This window comes from Pogona vitticeps, chromosome 1 (assembly GCF_051106095.1).
Source record: "Pogona vitticeps strain Pit_001003342236 chromosome 1, PviZW2.1, whole genome shotgun sequence".
NCBI classification, from domain to species: Eukaryota; Metazoa; Chordata; class Lepidosauria; order Squamata; family Agamidae; genus Pogona; species Pogona vitticeps.
The window spans coordinates 214,553,252-214,574,711 of NC_135783.1; the positions used below are offsets into that span (position 1 = coordinate 214,553,252).

Sequence of the window (21,460 nt, forward strand, 5' to 3'; positions counted from 1 at the left end):
AGAACTCTGTCTGTGTTTTGGTGTAGTGTGGGATAGTTGAGTATTTATAGGTGTGGGATCAGCCTTCTGTCCTTTTCAGGAGATTGAGTGATTATGTAATCAGGATGTTTTTTGTTATGGGTGTATTGTTGTGATAAGGGGGAGAGATGATCTGTCACTGTGACTGATGGGTGTCATTAGCTAGTCTTTTGTGTGCAGTGATCAAATTTTTTTATTTTTGTTATTTTAAAAAAATCTCTTACAACTCAGTGCTGTACAGTTGTGTTAGATTTCCACTCACATTGTTCCTAGCCAGCCTGGCCAATCTTTCAATTGCCATACTTTTTAATATCAGTGGCCTTGCCTGCATCCAAAGACAAAGAACTTCTGAGCTGAGCTTGGAGGGACTTGGTTATTACAACTGTCGCTAACAATGTGGTTATACAGTACTGCAGTCAAGACTCTGCTCACTATCTGAATTCAATCCTGATGGGCTCAAGTACTCCCCTTCTGAGGTCAGTAAACTGTGTACCCAGCTTGCAGGGGAAAAGGGGAAAATATGTCACTTCCATAATGAAATTGTAAACTGAGAGTGCTTTAAGCACTATGGGGCAGTATATAAGGTGCACACTTTGTTTTACTTTTTTGGTAATAAGAATAAAATTAAGTTACATTTCAAAAGTAACATAATGAGTACTACAAAAGCCTGTTTTGGGAGTAACAAATAAATGTTTAAATGATAAGAAATACAAGAATAAAAATGTACTCCAGTTATTTTCAAACTCTTCTTGTAAAAAATATTTCAAAGCTTTCGCAGAGGCATTTGGACAGGTCCCCCCTCCCCTGCAAGTTTTATCTTCTTTCTTATCAATCCTAAGTGGTAGGGAAAGGTGTTGTTCTTGGGTGGTTGTTCCCCCCCCCCATTTTCTTTATGGTTACATTTTCAAGGCAACACACAAAGAACATTCTACCTTGGAAGGAGCAACCTTAACAAGAATAAACATCTGATTCCCCTAAAGTAATAAGTAATGTAACAAGATGGGATAGGATTTTTGGATTTTCTGGACTGCAAAGACCACAATTCTCCATTTTGGTAGGAAGGCCTAAACTAGAAGCTCTGCCCAAACTCCCGTCCCAGAAAGAAAGCTCTCAGCTAGCATTAGAACTATGACTAGGAAGCTCCAGCACAGCTAGGCCTAACTCAGCCTCCAAGACGTCTAATTTAGGCTTTTCTCCCAGTTGCATTACATTGAGGTATTTGTAAAGTGTCTGCAAAGTAGGCAGAGCTCCCAGAATGGAGAATTGTAGTCTTTGTAGTCCAGAAAATCTTTAGAAACCCATCCTTGGCAACAAGTTCCTGTTCAAAATTAATTTTCCAAGCTCTGCTTTTGTGTCAACAATTGCATCATTGGCCTCAGAAAGATAAGCTACAGGTGGTAGGAAGTACCAGATAAGTCTCAAACCTTCTCATAACCCTAAACAAGCTCCAAAAAAAGGTATTCAGTAGGTTTTCTCCTGCTAACCCATTGTTCCATTGGCAAATAGAAAATATTTGTCCCATTGACCCAATCCTTCACTTGCTAGAAAAAGCTTTGGTTTGTCACTTATCATTTCCCACTCCACTGAAACGATTTGCATTGGATTTTCACAGCTTATCTGCTCCCAGAAGATATACTGATTGCACCCAAGCATTTGATAGCTTTTAAAGCTTGAATCAACTTGTGATTGTCCAACTTTAAAACTCATCCCCACTGCTGCTTGAGTTTAATCTGTCACACTTTAATGGCTGTCGTTTGAGGCAGAATGGAACATCCTTGCATTCCGTCATGACTGTAGTTGGACCTAATTTTTAAAAGGGGGGAAAAGCAATTGGCAGGCAGATATAGAATCTATATACCCTTACAACTAGCATAATGTATTTCAAACATTTAGAGATAATGGCTCATTTACATCTACATGTGAAAAATGTAGGAGGAGAGGAATACATAACATTTGGAAAAGGTACTGTATTTGTCAGCGTACAAGACGACTTTTTAGCCCCAAAAACATGCCTCCAAGTGGGGGGGTCGTCTTGTATGCCGGGTGCACTTCAGTTGGGCCAGAAAGGAGCCACCGCCGCCACCAAGTGAGTGACGCGGGGCGCTCTGGCATGGGAGGAAGGAAGGCGGGCAGGCAGGCGGGCGGGCGGTCCGGTTGGAGGGAGGGAAGCAGAGCCGGCCATGCCTGAGAGGCCAGAGCCCACCGCTGGACTGCCCGGAGCCCTGCACCGCTGAGCGAGCTGCCTGCTCCCTGCGCCCCATCGGATAGCCGCTTCCCCTCCTCCTCCACTGCCGCTGCCACCCGTCTGGCCGCTTCCCCTCCTCGCCCTCCTCACAGCTGAGCTAGCTGCCTGCTCGCCTGTGCATTGCCAGAGAGCTGCTTCCCCTTCCCCTCCTCCTCTGCTGCTGCCTGCCCGGCCGCTTCCCCTCCTCGCCCTCCTCCTCGCTGGCCATGAATGTCCAGGGCGGGCCCGGGCAGAGCCCCGGGCAGCCGCCGCCGGCACCGCAGCAGAGCCATCCACTCTATATTTTGAGTGGAAATGTTGGGGGGTCGTCTTACAGGCCCAGTCGTCTTGTATGCCGGCAAATACAGTATGTTTTTGTTTTCAAAAAATGCAGTGAGCTGGAATCTAAATTCAGGTCCAGTGTTGGTAATTCACTGGGCTATGGAGGTATGAAATTGACCTGAATTGGCTGAAATTGACCAATTCTATGGAGACTTACAACACCTTCTAGAACTGACACCAAAGAAAGATGTTCTTGTCATTATAGGGGACTGGAATGCTAAAGTAGGGAGTCAAGAGATAAAAGGAATAACAGGTAAGTTTGGCCTTGGAGTTCAAGATAAAGCAGGGCAAAGGCTAATAGAGTTTTGTCAAGAGAACAAGCTGATCATCACAAACACTCTTTTCCAACAACACAAGAGGCGACTCTACACATGGACATCACCAGACGGGCAGTACCGAAATCAGATTGATTATATTCTTTGCAGCCAAAGATGGAGAAGCTCTATATAGTCAGCAAAAACAAGACCTGGAGCTAATTGTGGCTCTGAACATCAGCTTCTTATAGCAAAACTCAAGCTTAAACTGAAAAAAGTAGGAAAAATCACTGGGCTAGTCAGGTATAATCTAAACCAAATCCCTTATGAATACACAGTTGAAGTGAAGAACAGATTTAAGGAACAACATTTGGTGGACAGAGTGACTGAAGAACTATGGATGGAAGTTCGTAACATTGTACAGGAGGCAGCAACAAAAACCATCCCAAAGAAAAGGAAATGCAAGAAAGCAAAGTGGCTATCCAACGAGGCCTTACAAATAGCAGAGAAGAAAAGTGAAACAAAATGCAAGGGAGATAGGGAAAGTTACAGAAAATGGAATGCAGACTTCCAAAGAATAGCAAGGAGAGACAAGAGGGCCCTCTTAAACGAACAGTGCAAAGAAATAGAGGAAAAGAATAGAAAAGAAAAACCAGAGATCAAGAACATTGGAGTTATTAAAAGAACCTTTGTGCAAAGATGGACATGATAAAGGACAAAAATGGTAGGGACCTAACAGAAGCAGAAGACATCAAGAAGAGGTGGCAAAAATACACAGGGGAATTATACCAGAAAGATCTAGATGTCCCAGACAACCCAGATAGTGTGGTTGCTAACCTTCAGCTAGACATTGTGGAGGGTGAAGTCAAGTGGGCCTTAGAAAGCATGGCTAACAACAAGGCCAGTGGAGGTGATGGCATTCCAGTCGAACTATTTAAAATCTTAAAAGATGACATTATTAAGGTGCTAAACTCAGTATGCCAGCAGTGGTCAGAGGATTAGAAAAGATCAGTCTACATCCCAATCCCAAAGAAGGGTAGTGCCAAATAATGCTCCAACTACCATGCAATTGCACTCATTTCACACGCTGTCAAGGTTATGCTCAAAATCCTACAAGGTAGGCTGCAGCAGTATGTGAACCGAGAACTCCCAGAAGTACAAGCTGGATTTCAAAGGGGCAGAGGAACTCGAGACCAAATTGCTAACATGCGCTGGATTATGGAGAAAGCCAGAGAGTTCCAGAAAAACATCTAGTTCTGCTTCATTGACTACACAAAAGCCTTTGACTGTGCGGACCACAACAAACTATGGCAAGTCCTTAAAGAAGTGGGAGTGCCTGACCACCTTATCTTTCTCCTGAGAAATATATGTTGGATAGGAAGCAACAGTTAGAACTGGATATGAAACAACTGATTGGTTCAAAATTGGGAAAGGAGTACGACAAGGCTGTATATTGTCTCCCTGCTTATTTAGCTTATATGCAGAATACATCATGCGGAAGGCTGGACTGGAGGAATCCGAAGCCGGAATTAAGACTGCTGGAAGAAATACAAACAGATGGCAGAACGTGAGGAGGAATTAAAGAACCTCGTAATGATGGTGAAAGAGGAGAGTGCCAAAAATGGTCTGAAGCTCAACATCAAAAAAAAATAAAAATAAAAATAAAAAAAACAACTAAGATCATGGCCACTGGTCCCATCACCTCCTGGCAAATAGAAGTGGACGATATGGAGGCAGTGACAGATTTCACTTTCTTGGGCTCCATGACCACTGCAGATGGTGACAGCAGCCATGAAATTAAAAGACACCTGCTTCTTGGAAGTAAAGCGGTTACAAACCTAGAGAGCATTTTAGAAAACAGAGACATCACTTTGCTGACAAAGGTCCGCATAGTTCAAGCTATGGTTTTTCCAGTAGCGATGTATGGAATTGAGAGCTGGACCGTAAAGAAGGCTGACTGCCGAAGAATTGATGTTTTTGAATTGTGGTGCTGGAGGAGGCTCTTGAGAGTCCCCTGGACTGCAAGGAGAACAAACCTATCAATTCTAAAGGAAATCAACCTTGAATGCTCACTGGAAGGACAGATCCTGAAGCTGAGGCTCCAGTACTTTGGCCGTTTCATGAGAAGAGAAGACTCCCTGGAAAAGATGCTGATGTTAGGAAAGTGTGAAGGCAGGAGAAGAACGGGACAACAGAGGATGAGATGATTGGACAGTATCATCGAAGCAACCAACATGAATTTGACCCAACTCCGGGAGGCAGTGGAAGACAGGAGGGCCTGGCGTGCTCTTGTCCATGGGGTCATGAAAAGTCGGACACGACTTAACAACTAAACAACAACAACAATGGAGGTATGCATAGTGTAATATCCAGACACCTTTTATTTTGTATATATATATTGATAGCTCAGTCTTTCTCGAATGGGTTTTGGTGGCACATTTAAATGTTTTGTCCTTCTCTGAACATCCTTCTTATCGTCACAACAATTCTATGAGCTTAAGAGTGAGGAATCAACAAAGAGAAGGCGGAGAAAGTTTTAAAGTAGCTCTGATCTAAGGATGGCTACTGCAAATCTGGATGGCTAGAACAGAGCAGACCCACCTTAAGAATCTGTAAACAAAGCTAAAATGAAAACTTCCTTCTGTCTCTCTGCTGATTCCTCATCTCCTCCCCCCCCGTTTTTTTGGTCATCTAGCTGGCACTGCACAACTAGGACATTAAGCCAGTGGTCCCCAACCTTGAGCCTCCAGATGTTCTTGGACTTCAACTTCCAAAAATCCAGGCCAGCAGAGGTGGTGGTGAAGGCTTCTGGGAGTTGTAGTTCAACAACATCTGGAGGCCCAACGTTGAGGACCACTGCATTAAACCATAGGAAGGAAGGGAGGGAGGGAGGGAGGGAGGTGAATTGGAGAGGGAACAAGCAGACTCAAGTGTACGGAGAAGAGGATTTGAAGAGCTAACAAACTACAAACAAGGGTGATTTCCTCCCCTCTTTCTGCTGAGTCTTGCATGGTCAGCTGAAGCACATTAACCCATGGAAATCCAGCTTCCTGTTTGTGAATTCACAGTGTGGGGAGAATGCCCATCCCACCTCCTCATTTGAGTGATCAGCTGCCTGAAGAGGTGGGGAGGGGCAGCCTGAGCTCCTGCCTGGACTGGCGCACCACTAGAGAAGGTCCCAGATGGTGCACGAAGAAGGTTGAGTGGGCCAGCTGGCCGGGGTGGGAGGGAAATGGGCCTGCATGGCACCTATGGTGCCACGTGGCATGCTTCCTATGAAGTGTGACAAAGCACTTCATGCTCATCTCTGGTCATACCCTAAATCAGAGATAGATTTAATTTCTATCACATATGTAAATAGCTTCAGTAAATTGTGCTGCATGGTGAAAAATATGTTGCAATTGTCTTTAATTAGAACCAAAATTAAAATAGGCTAGGATGTTGTTTAGACTTTGGTAGGAGAGAAATGAAAAGAAAAAAAATACCCTTTTGTCAGATCATTAATGTTAAACCTAGCATTTTCTGGGCCTGGTATGTCTCATGGCAGGGGCAAAAAAAAAGAAAAAAGAAAAAAAAAAGAACCCTCAAGTCTTTCAAGATCACCCACTCAAGACCCAAAGAAACATCAGGATCATTACTCAATGTAAGCAATGCTTGTAAAATATACTTATGCTGAAATATGTGGAAGCTTTTGAATAGAAAGTAAAAAATAATGGCTCAGATCCAGTGGAGGTGGTTTTCCTGACAGTAGGACTGTTTCTAGCAGAGGACCCAGGAAAGGGATAAGAAAGGAAGTCAGGTCTTTCCCTCTGAAGATACTGACAACTGGCCACAGAGTTTACCAACCTTATTTGTAAGAATACTGCTTCCCATCTCCTTTGTTTTCTAAGAGCTCCGGCAGTTCAAATTCAACCCTGATGAGAATTATTTTAGAACGATTAAACACTGCTAATGGCCAGCTGAGATACTCCAATTGCACGAAGTGGTCCTGGTATGCCAGAGCCAGGTGTAAAACTTTAATGCACTGATACTCTTTGCTCACCTACAATGAAGTTGTCCTGAAAGGAACCTAATCAAGAAATAATCATCTAAAAACCTAGGTTGCAGAGGTTTGAGATAAGTGAATTACTACCATTTTTGAGTTTTTCAGGGCACTTCTGTCTGATACAGGCTGGCATGGGGGTAAATGCAATGACCTCTCTCTCGCCTCTCTAGCCCTATGGATACCTCCCAAAAACCCATCTAGCCTTTTTTTTAAAAATGAGGGCAGTGCAGAAATCGGCTTGTCAGACTCAGTTGGTGTCCTGATCTGTTTCTGAAGGAGAACCAGAAAAATGTCGGGCAGTCTCAATGTCCTCTGTCCTAGCCTCCCAGATGCACTGGCAGTTGATGGGGTCTTACCACATTCCAAAGGAGCATGGCTACCTAGTTTAAACAGAGCTTGGAATCCTGGTAGCTTTTCAGAGGCCTTTGTGAAATAGCCATCAAGTTCAATCTTGTGTGCAATCTGGTCAGCGCTTTGCATTCCTATTACATGTACGAGGCACGTCTTTCAGCTGGAAATCCAGCAAAGACACAGAGGCTATCGGATATACAAAAGACTCATTAATAGAATTCCATGATCTTAATTGTGAATCACTAAATTTCCTATGTAAACCTGCCCAATTACTATGAGCTGTCGGACAGACCCTCCTCTGCATTCCACCACTGAGAAATGTACATTATGTGGAGGGCTTCCTTGGCTGCAGCACCCCAACTATAGAATGCCCTCCTCTTGGAGCCTCAGCTGACACTGACATTGGTATCATTTTAGAATTAAGTCAAAATATGTTTATTAGAACCTTTGGGGTGTTGAGAATCTTGGCCAGTGAGGGTTTTAATGCAGTGGTTTTAATGTTTTAATTTTAAACTGTTTTAAAGATATTATATTTTCATTTTATAATATACAGCTCAGTAACAGCCCCTAAGATCTTGTGAAACAGCACATGAAATGAATGTTTTAAATAAAATGAATAATAAACAAACCTGTTCAATTACTTTTCGCAAAGAAATAAGTGAAACTTTTTATTGACTTCCCAGCCAACAGTGGAAGTAGGGAATATCTGTGATGCTACATACTTGTGTGCAAATATCACACAGTATATTTATTCAAATACAGCCATGTCATCTTCTTCTGGTTGCTGCACAATGGTGGAGGGCAGGGTTTCACTTAATTGGGGCTTATATTATGAGCATCCTGAAAATCATATTAGGGCTTATTTTTCAGGTTAGGTCTTATTTTTGGGGAAACAGGGTAGCTATGAAAGACATCAAGAAAACTCATATAAATGCACTCTGAGTGTACATTCTTTAAATTAGAAACACTTTAAAATGAAAGCTTTTACTCAGGCAACTACTTGTAGGCTTGAGATGAAATGCTTCAAGAGTTCTAGCATGGATAATAAAACTATACAGCTCTTCTGATGATTGCTTTGCTTGAACTGGAATGCTTGGGTGGTGAGCACACATTGTTTTATTGAAATACCAGCCACTTAGCCATAGACTATCCTGAAAATGACTTAGAAAATAAACAGGAAGAGTTTCTCTAAAGCTTTAAAAATGTAAAGCCTTTACCCTATTCTTTGCTATCAAACAGCAGCAGTCAAAGCAGTGTATATATACGGTACATCTCTTCATGGCCAGACTCCTACTGATGTTCATATAAGGATTGTGCAACTTAGCTGCAGTAAGTTACAAAAACATCAAGAGGATTCTGGCCAAAAAAAGGTAGAAATATAATCTTTAAAAAAAAACAAGTAACAACGTGAAAACATAGCCAACTACATCTTGCACATGTTGTTCAACTGTTGACTGATCAATATCGGGCCATTTTCATTGATGTTAGCATGCTAGACAACTTACAATGAAAATTCATTCTTGTCTGAGTCATCCAGGAATGATTAATACTGCCTGGCTGAAACTGGGTTCACATATTCAGGATAAATAACATACTCTGGACCCCATGTTCTACCCAGTTCTGAAGTAGCCAAAGCTGAGAAAAATTAAAGGAAGATCTTGAATCTGAAAAGACAAGCTATTTAAAAGTGAAGGACCACCAACTAGCAAGTTCTGGATGTCTCTGAAAAACACTGATACAGTATGTGTCTTTGTGACCATGTTGTCTGTACTTAGAAGCACACGACATCTTATTAGGAAACAGTGAAAAATAGGAAAAGTACGTAAACAAGAAGTTCCAACTACCATATCAAGCAGTCCTGTTCTCTTGAGGACCAGAGACATTATGTCACTCATAGTGTGCCCTCCTCCATCAGAGAGGCTGATATCCATAGTTAAATAAGATAATTCTAGAGCAGATTATAAAGTGGTCACTTCGCAAGCAATTTGGAAACAATGAAGTATAACTAGAAACTAACATGGATTTGTCAAGAACAAATCCTGCCAGAATACTCTTACCTGATTTTTGTAATATGTAACCTCCCTGGTAGATGGAGGGAATGCTACAGATGTAATCGGAGATGGGCTTGAACCACTTCAGTTGTTTGTCCCAGTTTACCACCACAACAGGTACTTGGCAGTTCAATGCCCTTCCCCCTCTGGACGGCACCACTTGAAAGCAACATCCAAGCTTCCCTGCCCTGCTTCTGAGGGGGTGTATGCAGAAGGGGGGGGGTAAGGTGCTGAACATCCGTTGCGGCAGTAAACAAACCAGGATACATTATATGTGGACCTCACCTAAACTGTTAAAAAATGACCCATGATATATTCTCATTAGCAAGCTAACTGGGTGTGGGCTGGATAGAACAACAATCAGTGATACAATTGGTTACAGAATCATACTCAGAAAGTACTTATCAATGATTCCTTCTCAAACTAGAAGCTAACAAGTTGGGTACCGCAAGATCATTCAGATCTGGTGCTTTTCAGTATTTTTATTAATGACTTGGATGAGAGGAGCGCAGAGAATGGTTATCAAATTTGTGGACAACACAAAATCAGAGTTCACAGAAGGGGGAATGTTTCAGTGTTTTAAAAAAAGGATTTTGGAGATAGGGGATATGGGAGTAGTCCTAGGGTCACGGACAAGTGTGTTCAACTATGGGACTTTCATAAGTTTCGCTGTCATAAATTAAACCACCTCTGATGGAAAGCCAACATGCAGACTCACCACATCCACTTCAGAGAGTCTCTCCAGCACCTACAGGTCTCAAATATATATATATAGTTTTCCACTCCCTTCTTCTGGGGGCATCCTGTGCAGCGGGCCTAAGGCCACACAGGCTGGCTCTTCTCCCTGGAAGCACAGTGGGGAATCAGACTCCCAACCTCTGGCTCCACAGAGCTATCCAACCAGCTGTTATTATATATAAAACTCTATTTATCTGGAGGCCAATTTCCATTTTGAGGGGTCCTCAACAACTTTGGTCTTTCCACTCATAAAAGAGGGGTTTTGATTGAAAAAAACACAATTTTGTATGAGAATGATTGGCAGGGCGGTTGTGAGAATAGACATTTATTAAATTTATACCTCACCCATCTAGACTGAAGTCAACATTAATAATATAGTTCAAGATGGGAAAAATAATCAGGTGATGACAGGAGGGACCTCCAAGGTCCAGGGATGGGGTGCATGGCCCCTGGCCTTCAGCTGCTCCTGCTCTATGACGTAATCCAAATGGAAAAAAACTCTGTGCTGCTTAGCAAATTAAGTCACGGCTAGAAACTTACAATTATTTGTGAAGCAACTTGAAAGCAAGCATGCAAAAGAAATGATCAAGTAACACTTTTTATAGCCAAAGTACTTCATTACTATTAAAAAAGCTACATGCACTTTATTTCATTTATGAATTCGCAAAAGTACTGTAGGGACAAAATGAAGTAAAAATACAAATATATATTCATAGAACAAACAACTATTCATATCTCCATTTATTATTTAGCTGTTGCGTTCACATGCATGATACACACATTTTTAAAATAATTACATTGCCTAAATTGGTTGTCCTAACAATCATGTTGATACTACACAAAATATACATATCACATAGTTAATGGCTTCTAAATATAGTTCTGTTCATGTAATATACGCAATCAGCAAAATGTACAGATCAAAATATACAGATACATCTTTGCTCACTCCCTACCTTTCTTTTGGTATGGCTGCAAGGAAGAGATCAGAAGCATTCACTCCCCTTTTTAAAGAAACATGACTTCCTTACTTATCAGCATCATTACACATCATTTCAAAATCTAGAACTGTGATTAAGTTTAACCATGGTTTAGAAAAATAAGCCAAAATTACAAACCTATTTGAAATCAGCTCCTTTCCCTAAACCATTTTTTAATTTTATTTATATCCCGCCCATCTAGACTAATACAACCAAGTTGGTCCAACTTGGAACACAATAAACAAGTATGTTCAGTTCAAAACAGAAGTCATCACTTCTAATCTTCTTATATAATGCCAGACAAAGAAGGAGAACCTCATTAGGCCTTGGTTTGTACGTGCAATGCAAACCAGTTTAACATTACACTCAAATACATTACATTCAGTGTCACTCAGAATATAATAACAATCACACTAAGATTAAGTACACATCAAATTACAATTAGGATGGAAGATGTGCACATGAAAAAGAACTGCCATACCAAAAGGAAATGCTTTCAAAAATGAACAGCTACTGGATGTCAAATTTTATTTGTACACATGTTTAACTATAAGAAGCTACATATATTTGATGCAGCCATAACACAAGATAACTCTTATAACTCTGTAATTAAAAATAAGCTTTTAGGTCAAATCTTGCATCTCCTGGTGAGAACATCACGAGTTCTACTTTTACAGAATTCTGCTCATGAGATATTTGTTTCAGCTTCTCTCTGGAGAAAGAGGAACGTCATTGCTGATTTATACCTCTGCTTCTTGGTATCTTCCAGTATGTTGGGGAACACTCTGGAAAACTTATGTAAGGCACAAACGGCTGCTTGGAGAGAGGAAAATATCATCGCGCCACATCTACTTCTGTCTGGCAGAAGTCCACTTATACACCAAACTACTCTCCACTCCACTCTGAGGATACAACGTTCAGATAGTACTAAATCCAAAGTTTGAATCACACTGAGCCTTTTCATTTTGCCTGAAGAATTTTAAAACTCAAAAGCTTGCACCCACCAATCAGCATTGTTCCAGTCTTCCATATGTTTTGCAGTTCTTGCCCACTGGCCATGGTGGACGGGCTGATGAGAATTTTACTACAAAGTATCTGGAAGACACTTATTTGGGAGAGGTTGTAGCAAGAGTGCTTTTTCCTACATTTGCAAAGGAAGTCTAATTTCCATCCACTGTATAATACAAAATACCTGAAATATGTTTATCTGAATATACAGTCTCTGATCCCCTACAGTATCTAAAAAGTAAACATATCCACTAACTAATATTTCACAAGTTAAAATCTTTCTCACCCCCAAATTATCTCATAAAATGTAAGTTTCCAACTCATTCTTTTCTCATTGGGGCAACATATAACTCACTGAACCTGCAGTTAAAAATAAGATCTGAAAGTTTGTTTGGCAGTAGAATTAAAAGGCAGTGTACAGTTCACTAGGAGTAATGCAGTGCACATCATAAACATTCTAACAGCCCTAACAGAATACAGTAGAATCAATTTAAAACAACTTCGCTGTGGCAACACGTCTCTGCAGAGAGGCATCTGGCTTTCCTTGCCAATATGTCATCAACATTTACAGCTGCTTCTCAGAACATTTGGCATCAATGTGGAGAATGTACATAGTAATGATATTCTTGTGGAAATGTGGTACACGGAAACAGCTCACAGTCCAATTGCCGTCTACATAATTGACACATTACAACAGACTCCAGTCCACTAACTAGAAGAGGCACCATATTATAGTAAGAGCTGCAACTATTCCATTCAGTATGGCCATACTATAGCCCATGTGGAACGAGTGTCCCGTCATTCGCCTGGGGGGGGGGAATCCCAAGAAAACCAATTAGGAGATTACATGAACAGCAATAAAGTAATTAATAACATTCCATATTGTATTTTAAGACAATGTTTTCAAAACAAAAACCCTTTAGTAGTCAGAAATGGCAAATGCTACAGAATGAACGGCTAATTCTAACTGCATGTTGATTACTTCTAATTTGTTACTATTACATACCAAGAAGCAAAACTGTCCCATGTGTTAATTTTTTTCTCACACTACAAACAAACTTGGAGAGTCTGATTTTTGCAAACACATTTATTCCTACACAAATATTTTACACCCGTGCTTTATCTACTCTGCATACTATTTATCATAGATGAAGAAGATACAACCATGAAATTTAAGACAAGTGAATTATATTGCCATACCAATGCTAAAAGTATAGCTGCAAACAACAGTTATATTAATTAGATGCGTAATATACAGAAAATGTGAGAATGATGGTCTGGCATTTATCAGTACAGGTAAGACATTCAGAACACGGTTGCAGAACTTAGGTCCACTGGATACAGAGGACTTCAAACCCCCTAAATACCAGCTGGCATAGCCCAAGCTCAGAGAGGCTAAGAACAAAGTACAATCCAAAGGAGCCACATATTTTCTGTCACTGATTCAGGGACTGAAGAGAACACAAAGCTCTCTTGGGAACAAGAGGCTCATCCAACTAATTTGAAAGGCCAAAGCCTCTTTTCAAAAAGGCACACAGTAGTTTGCCTTTCTCTGTAGTTACCCATATTAGTGACATGTTCACAATATCTCTTTTTTCCTTTAAAGGTGCAAATGTGTTTTGCCAACTAAAAACAATCATAAAAGCAACAGTGACAATTAAGGGCAAGAAAATGCAGTGGGTAGATCTAGAGGGTACTTGCTTATCCTGGTTTTCCCCAACCATTAACTGATTCTGTTTGTTTCTAAGCTTGAATCATGAATCCTCAACTGTTATGCTTTCAATGTTATTTTATAATAAATTTTTGTGCCTCAGTTTCTTTAAAAATCTGAATATTTAAAATGAAATTGTTTAGTAAACTGATAATAAAGAAATATGAATTACCCTACTGAACACCCCACTGTTTAACCCTTTTTCATATTGCATCCAAATTGCTTCATGCCCTAAAGTAAAGGCACAGCAATATTTACTGCAGATTTAAAAAAAAACTTATACTAGCACACACTCTGCTGGCCAGCTTGTAGAACTATTTTAGAAGTTAAATATATACAATTTATGAATGACACATAAGAAAAGGATCTTAACAGAACAAGCAAATCACAGGAAAATAAAATATTGCAAAATAGGAAATTCTCTTATAGTGAGTTAGCCCACTGGCCCATGTAGCTGAATGAGCTTAACACTGGGAATGCTTCCCAGCCCTACATGAAGATTCCAAGGATTGAACAGGGGACATCATACATAGAAATTTATGTACACACACAAAAAATCCCTGACTAAACCATAAGGCTAAATCCTGTCACCAAAATCCTGTTGCTTAGAGTAGAAAATTGCAATAGAGTAGGGCCACTGAATCAATAGGGATTTGGTGAATCTGGAATTTTGAAGTACAGTGGTGCCTCGCACAACGAGCGCACAGTTTAATGACGAATCCATCTATTTTTTTTAGATTGCTAATGCGATCGCATTGCAATGTTTTAATGGGCAAAACATCGCATTGCGATGATCGGTAAGCGTTTCACTTGATCTTAGCATTGCGATGTTTCTAAAACAGCTGATCGGCGGTTCCAAAATGGCCACCGCAACCATTTTTGCGCAGTTTCCTCGCTTACCAAGGGCGTGAAAATGGCAGCGCTATGGAGGATCTTCGCTGAACGGTGAGTTTGGGCCCCGCAGGAACGCACTAAACAAAGTTTAATGCGTTCCTATGGGTTTTTCCATTAAGTTTAGCGATGTTTTCACATAGCGACGATTAATCCAGAACGGATTAACGTCGCTATGCGGGGCACCACTGTATCCACCTTTTAACCCTGGAGATTATACACCCCCACCATAGCTTGTAACCTGCAATGGGCTTTTCCTCCAGAAATCTGCCCAATCTCCTTTTAAAGTCATCCAAGCCAGACGCCATCACCACATCCTGTGGCAAGGAGTTCCACAGACTAACATGCTGGGTAAAGAAATGTTTTGTCTGTCTGTTCTCACTTTCCCAACACTCAATTTGAGTCACTTTAGATCTCACCATAGTAGGCAGGAAATCAACACTAGCAAGCATAAATTTACCTTCTTAAGTTCCAAGAGGAAACAAATAATTGTTTCTTAAATATTTATTCAGCAGACTTATGTTATGTAGTATCAGTTTCCTCCTGTGGCTTGCTAGGCTCAATATTTAGTGTAACTGCAATTTGAATAAACTAATACTTACTTGAATCGTGTAGGTGACAGTGGAGTAGGAGGAAACATTCCCGGTTCAAAGGAATCAAAATATGTCACTGTCCATGAAAAGCTGCAACATGATAGCCCGCTTATTAAGGCTAGAACAAGAAGACTCCAAAATCCTTATGGAAGGAAAACACAGTTGTAAACAATGAAACGTCAAAATAAAGGTTTAAATAGAGAACACAGGATAAGCCCGTTTCATTGCCAGAAGGTCTTGCTTAGCCCAGAATACCATATTTGCCGGCGTACAAGACGACTGGGGGTATAAGATGACCCCCCCAATATCTCCACTCAAAATATAGAGTGCGAGGAGGAGGAAGAGGGGAAGCAGCTCTCCAGTGGCGTGCAGGCGAGTGGGCAGCTGGCTCAGCTCCAAGGAGGGCAAGAAGGAGGAGAACCGGCCGGGCAGGCTGCAGCAGCGGTGGCGGAGGAGGAAGCGGCTATCCGGCAGGCGAGCAGGCAGCTGGCCCAGCTGCGAGAAGGAGAGGAAGCGGCTGGGCGGGCGGCAGCGGAGGAGGAAGAGGGGAAGCAGCTCTCCGGTGGCGTGCAGGTGAGCGGGCAGCTGGCTCAGCTCCAAGGAGGACAAGAAGGAGGGGAAGCAGCCGGGCGGGCCGCAGCGGCGGTGGCGGAGGAGGAAGCGGCTATCTGGCAGGCGAGCAGGCAGCTGACTCAGCTGCGAGGAGGGCGAGAAGCAGGGGAAGCGGCCGGCCGGGCGGCAGCGGAAGAGGAGGAAGAGGGGAAGTGGCTATCTGGTGGCGTGCGGGCGAGCAGGCAGCTGGCTCAGCTGCGAGGAGGGTGTGAAGCAGGAGAAGCGGCCAGGCAGGCGGCAGCGGAGGAGGAGGAAAAGGGGAAGCAGCTATCCGGCAGGCGAGCAGGCAGCTGGCTCAGCAGCGCAGGGCGGCGGGCAGCCCAGCGGCGGGCTCTGGCCGCTCAGGCATGGCTGGCTCTGCTTCCTTCCCTCTGTCCGGACTGCCTGCCTGCCTTCCTCCTCCCTGCCGGCACGGCCCCGCGTCACGCACCCGGTGTATGACCCCCCACTTGGTGGCATGTTTTTGGCGCCAAAAACATGCCATCCCAGCAAATACAGTAAATTAAACATACAACAAGTCTACAACCAGCTGAACACAGTTCTATCCTATGTATATTTACTCAGATGTAAGCCCACTGAGCTAAGTTGGAGTTGATCCCATATACCATGTTTCCCCGAAAATAAGACAAGGTCTTATATTAATTTTTGATCCAAAAAACGCATTAGGGCTTATTTTCAGGGGATGTTTTATTTTATAGTCATGCCATCTTCTGGTTGCTGCACAATGATGGAGGGCGGGGTTTCACTTAACTAGGGCTTATTTTCAGGTTAGGTCTTATTTTCGGGGAAACAAGGTACAAGCACACAGATTGTTGTGTTGGTTACAATTAGCATTACAAGATAATTTTAGGTTATTTTATATACAGAAACAAATCATCTTAAACAGAGTACATGAACAAAGATCAGCAACAGCACTTCAACATATATTACTATGTAAAATATGCTGTAATCACACATTTAAAGCCTGTATCCTGGTGAAGTAATTTGTACATCAAGACTGCAACCTAGATTAGCATTCATGAAACATTACAAATACCCTCTGAATTTGGCAAAAATACTGGATAAGTAAACAGCCCTTTATATTGAAAATCATTTGCAATATAGCCCACTTTATATTAATAATGATTTGAAGAATGTTCCATCTCAGACTACAAGATCTAATAAACCAAATCTAAACAATCAGTTTAGAAACAAGATTAGAGTACTTTTACCTAAAATGCTTGTTTCTACACTGTCATTAGTCTTCTCTTTTTCATAACGCAAATCTGTAGGTAGAAATAGCCAAGAACAAAATTTCAGAACTCAATACAACTACAGGGACAAACAGCAATCATGACAGCAATTTTCTTTAAGGTACCAGCACAGTTAAATGTTCTGCACACTGGCCTTTTTCAAAAAAAATTGTACAGTGGTGCCTTGCAAGACGAGCGCTTCGTTTAACGACGAAATCGCATAACGAAGAAGTTTTTGCGATCACAAAACGATGTTTCCTATTTTTTCGCTTTGCGATGATCGGTTCCCTGCTTCGCTAACTGATCATCGCAAAACGACGGTTTTCGCACAGCTGATTGGCGGTTTCAAAATGGCCACTGGGTAAAAAAAAATTGGCCACCCTCTGTTTTCTGGGACAGATTCCTCGCTGTACGGGCAGCGAAAATGGCCGCACTATGAGGATCTTCGCTGGACGGTGAGTTTCAAGCCCATAGGAACGCATTAATCGGGTTTTAATGCGTTTCTATGGGCTTTTTAATTTAGCTTTACAATGTTTTCGTTCTACAGCGATTTCGCTGGAATGAATTAACATCATAATGCGAGACACCACTGTATGATCAACAGATCAGATGTGAACAAGACAGAACAACAGCATAAGAATAAACAGAATCAATACAACTATAATATACATTATGTGCGGCAGACTCTTAGGGAGACAAATTCCATAAATAATTGTTAGGAGCATAACCCCACCTCAAATGCATACATATTGATATATGCATGCGTATATGTATATATCTAGAGGATTAAGGCATCACTTCTCGCCTGCAGACTAGTGCTGCTGCACAGAAGCTGGCCACTTTAATCATTACTGATGGACACTGGTCTGCCAGCAGGTAACATGTATAGTACTCATCATCTCTTCCAGGGATGCTTTGCAAAACTGGATGAATAAAAGTGTCATGGAAATCAGTGTAGAAAGAGCAACGGAACATGGCCAACCGTCTCCACCACACCAGCCTCACAAGGACATAAGCACTCTTCATAAGGAATGTTCTTGTATCTGCCTTTCAGCAGTACATTAAATTTTGCTAATGTAAAAGCTTTTCTATATTTTGGAAGGGTCAGAATATTCAAATAGCTTGCAGGTAAAAAGGCCTGACCATAATCTCTAAAGCCAGGATGGGCCGTAGCTATGCTGACATGGTGTTGCAACTCATTGTCTGTGATGTGCTGGTGTAGTTCCAGTTTTGCTTTTGTATAGCCCATTAACAAAATAGAACTTCTCGAGAGGCCCAAATTATTAATTTCACATGCATAGATCTTTCCCATCTGGAATGAAACGTATCAGTTAGCACTAAGGGAGCCAATCCCACAGGGGTGAAGAACATTTTTAACCAAAAGTGTAACTTGTATCCATGCCCGAGACTCTATCAGCATCTGGTCTGTTTCTAATCGTAAAAGTATATTTGGCACACAACTCGGGAGTCCAAGAATAGTTCTCAGAAATTTCATTTGAGTGGACTCCATTGCAGTAAAATTTCTGTATCTACACCACTATGAACCATATAACATCTGTGTAAACACCTTGGCATTGAAGACCTGTATGGCTGATGGTATATGCTGACCTCCTTTTGCAAAGAAAAAAAATGTATGAGTGACTTAATTCTTCTCTGAGCATTTGATAATTGAGCCTTCCAGGATCCTAAGGACTGAAAGATCACGCCCAGATATTTATAAGATTTGACTTGCTAAATTGGATGGTCATTTATTTGCCATTTATGTGTGGTCTGTTTTCTGATAAACACTAAGACTTTTGATTTATCATAATTATCTCCTTCAATCTGGTTTTTGCATAGAGGCAACGAATCAGGAGCAGCAGCCGCCTATCAATGTTGGTTGTCTCCAACTTCTGCCAAAGCCTGTCTTGTGGGAACATATCAAATGCGGACCTGAAATCAATAAAGGCTGTATATAGTGCTCCTTTGGCCTTAAATGCATACAGTATTTATCCACCAGATGTCATAAAACCATACCATGACCTCCTGTAGAGCGTCCTGATCTGCATCCTGCTTGCTCATCATTTTGGACAATTTAGCTACTTAAAAAAAATCAGCTGAGATCGTATCACACAACTTGTGGTGGCTTTAATAATTTCTTATTTATACGACTGTAAAATAAAGAATTGAATTACATGAAAAGTGACAGGCAGTTTGCATTCAAAAGTATCACCATGGCTTTTAATTAGCATCAGAAGGCCACACTATGTCACAAAGTACCAAACAATTAACTTTAACAGGGTTTAATCAGCTCAAACTAGACTGATCTGCTTTAAGTTTTGTGGATTATGGTGAACAAAACAACACCTTCTTGCTTCTAGTAGGTAATCTACAAAGACTTGTTATCCATGTCTACATAATGTTTAAAGATGACAAAAAAATTGCTTCACATGACAGAGAAGATACAAATAGGTCTCAGTATATGTAGGTTTACCTGACTTGTTTTTAACAATTTTTGGCAAAGCCAGTAATATTTCTTCATTATACACATGCAGATCAGGAAATAAAATAGTTTTAGGGGCAACTTTGAGCGATGTCAAAATAGACAAGCAGCTGACTAGGCATGTGTACAATATCTCTACTCTCAGTTCAAATGGACACATGTTGCCATATCTAGCCTTCACCTGGGACAGGAAATATTGTAGTACTTCTTTTAAGCATATGACGATACTTCATTGTAAACACATATGAAGGATCTTGAGACTTGGCAGAAATTAGTCTGTGTATTTAATGGGAAGGGGAGGGTTTTTAAGCATCAAAAGTGAAACCAGCTCTTCCTGTCCCAAGAATTCTTTGTACACCTTAAATCCACGATAAGTAAGAGAGTAGCTGCTACAGTTTTTCTTTGTATCACAACTATTTCACATAAAATATAGAATCACAAGACAGGAAACAACCATCACTATTTGTGGCTTGCCAAGTACTGTAAGTACTATAAATAGCATAGGAATGGGCAGTTACCTGCTCTTGGGACAAAATTTTAATATAAATACTATATGCATTAACCCAAGTACAGTATTTCTGTAGTGGCTTCAGGGACCAACTTTAAACACATCTGTTTTGCTTTCAAAACATCTCTTTGTCCGTTGCCGTTTTTTTAAACAATACTAGGTATAAATAATATGATGGCTACATTTATCCCAGATAACAACCAACTCAGGATATAATCCGCATATCTCAATGCCTTATCCAGCCAGCTCTAGGCACCCAATCTCCTAAAAATCCCAGTATATAATAAATTCACTTATCCACCGTCGAAACGGGGCACCTCCTAACAAGAGGGGAGCCTCGGGAGCGAGGGGGAAACTAGTGCCCCAGAGAGCAGCTGCCAGCAAACAAAACAAGTAGCTCAATTTATCTAACGCAGAAAACGCCATTCATCCTCCTCAGGAAGAGGGAAAATACAACGCCTTGTATGCAACGCGCACTGCTGGGTCTCTGGCGAAGCTTTTCTCTGAAGCCCGCTGGGCCTAGAGAATCACACGTCGTGTCCCGAGGAGCTTCGTTCTTGCGCTACTAAACGCGAAGGTCCTCTGGTCACATAAAAGGAGAGCGGAGCCTCCTCCCCTGCCTTTGAAGCCCCGACTCACCTCGGAGCACCAGGCAGGCGACCGCCAGCAGCAAGGCCAGCACGGCCACGGCCACGAGGCAGCACAGGACGGAGCAAGCCCGGCTCGGCCACCGGCGCCCCGCCGCGTCGGCTCCGTGCGGCAACGGCGTGAAGGCAGCTCGAGGGGCGGGAGGTCCCTCACCGCTTCCACTTTCGCCGCCTCCCTCCCCGATGTCAGCCTCGGGGCCGCGAGTCCCTCCTCCTCCTCCTCTCTCGGACAGCCTAGGCCCCACTGGGCCCCTGCGGCTGGCAGGGACCTCGGAGCGCCTGTAGTACACAGCCATGGTGACCAAGGCCCGACGCCTTTGCTTTCCCGCGCACGGAAATTTAAAAAAAAAACCGGAAGCAAAAACGTTTTGAAAGCAAGCCCACCCGAGCCTGCAGTTCAACCGGAAGTCTACCTCAGCAGCTGGAAGAAACTAGGGCACCCGAGCCGGAAGCGGCGGCTGGAGAACGCAAAAGCCCCGCCTCTTCCTCTCTGAAGCGCCTGTCCCAAAACTAGGGTCTCCGATGCTGCTGCGTTCCCGTAAAGAAATGGTACGAAAGCTCGGGACCCCTTTTCCCTCCACCCGCGCCTTCCACCCCTCCCGCCGCGTTTCTCTGTCGCCCTTCCCTTTTTTTTTTAGACGTACTGTAGTGCCTTTGGGGCTTCCGTAGCCCCGCCCCGCGCTTTCCGCCTGCGGGAGCCGCTTTCCCAGTGTCCTTTGCGCGCCACCCTCCTTCCTTCCTTCCTCCCCCCCCTTCCATTTCCTTCTGTACTT

General features: G+C 42.3%; 2 protein-coding genes across 2 annotated transcripts in view; one reads left to right on the forward strand and one right to left on the reverse strand.

Annotated features, from left to right (window-relative positions):
• Positions 1 to 10,749: 10,749 nt before the first annotated feature.
• ARL6IP6 (ARF like GTPase 6 interacting protein 6) lies at positions 10,750 to 21,071 on the reverse strand. Its single transcript, XM_020797090.3, has 4 exons — positions 20,680 to 21,071; positions 17,030 to 17,083; positions 15,216 to 15,348; positions 10,750 to 12,817 (listed from the first exon to the last, which is right to left on the reverse strand). Exons 1-4 carry the CDS (start codon positions 20,981 to 20,983, stop codon positions 12,724 to 12,726), a joined length of 585 nt encoding a protein of 194 aa, XP_020652749.3. The 5' UTR covers positions 20,984 to 21,071; the 3' UTR covers positions 10,750 to 12,723.
• Positions 21,072 to 21,125: 54 nt separating this feature from the next.
• The window catches only part of PRPF40A (pre-mRNA processing factor 40A), a 42,903-nt gene continuing 42,568 nt past the window's right edge, over positions 21,126 to 21,460 (forward strand). Inside the window, exon 1 of the mRNA XM_078376561.1 lies at positions 21,126 to 21,236. Coding sequence (XP_078232687.1) covers positions 21,210 to 21,236 — 27 coding nt within the window. The 5' untranslated portion in view covers positions 21,126 to 21,209. The remainder of the gene's footprint in view (positions 21,237 to 21,460) is intronic.

Excerpts from the sequence above, each read along its gene's own strand:
- ARL6IP6 (XM_020797090.3), bottom strand. The coding sequence starts at position 20,983 with ATGGCTGTGTACTACAGGCGCTCCGAGGTCCCTGCCAGCCGCAGGGGC. Across the intron at positions 17,084-20,679 it reads CGCCTGCCTGGTGCTCCGAG|ATTTGCGTTATGAAAAAGAG; the intron begins GTGAGTCGGGGC and ends TTCTACCTACAG. Across the intron at positions 12,818-15,215 it reads CTGTCACCTACACGATTCAA|GCGAATGACGGGACACTCGT; the intron begins GTAAGTATTAGT and ends CCCCCCCCCCAG.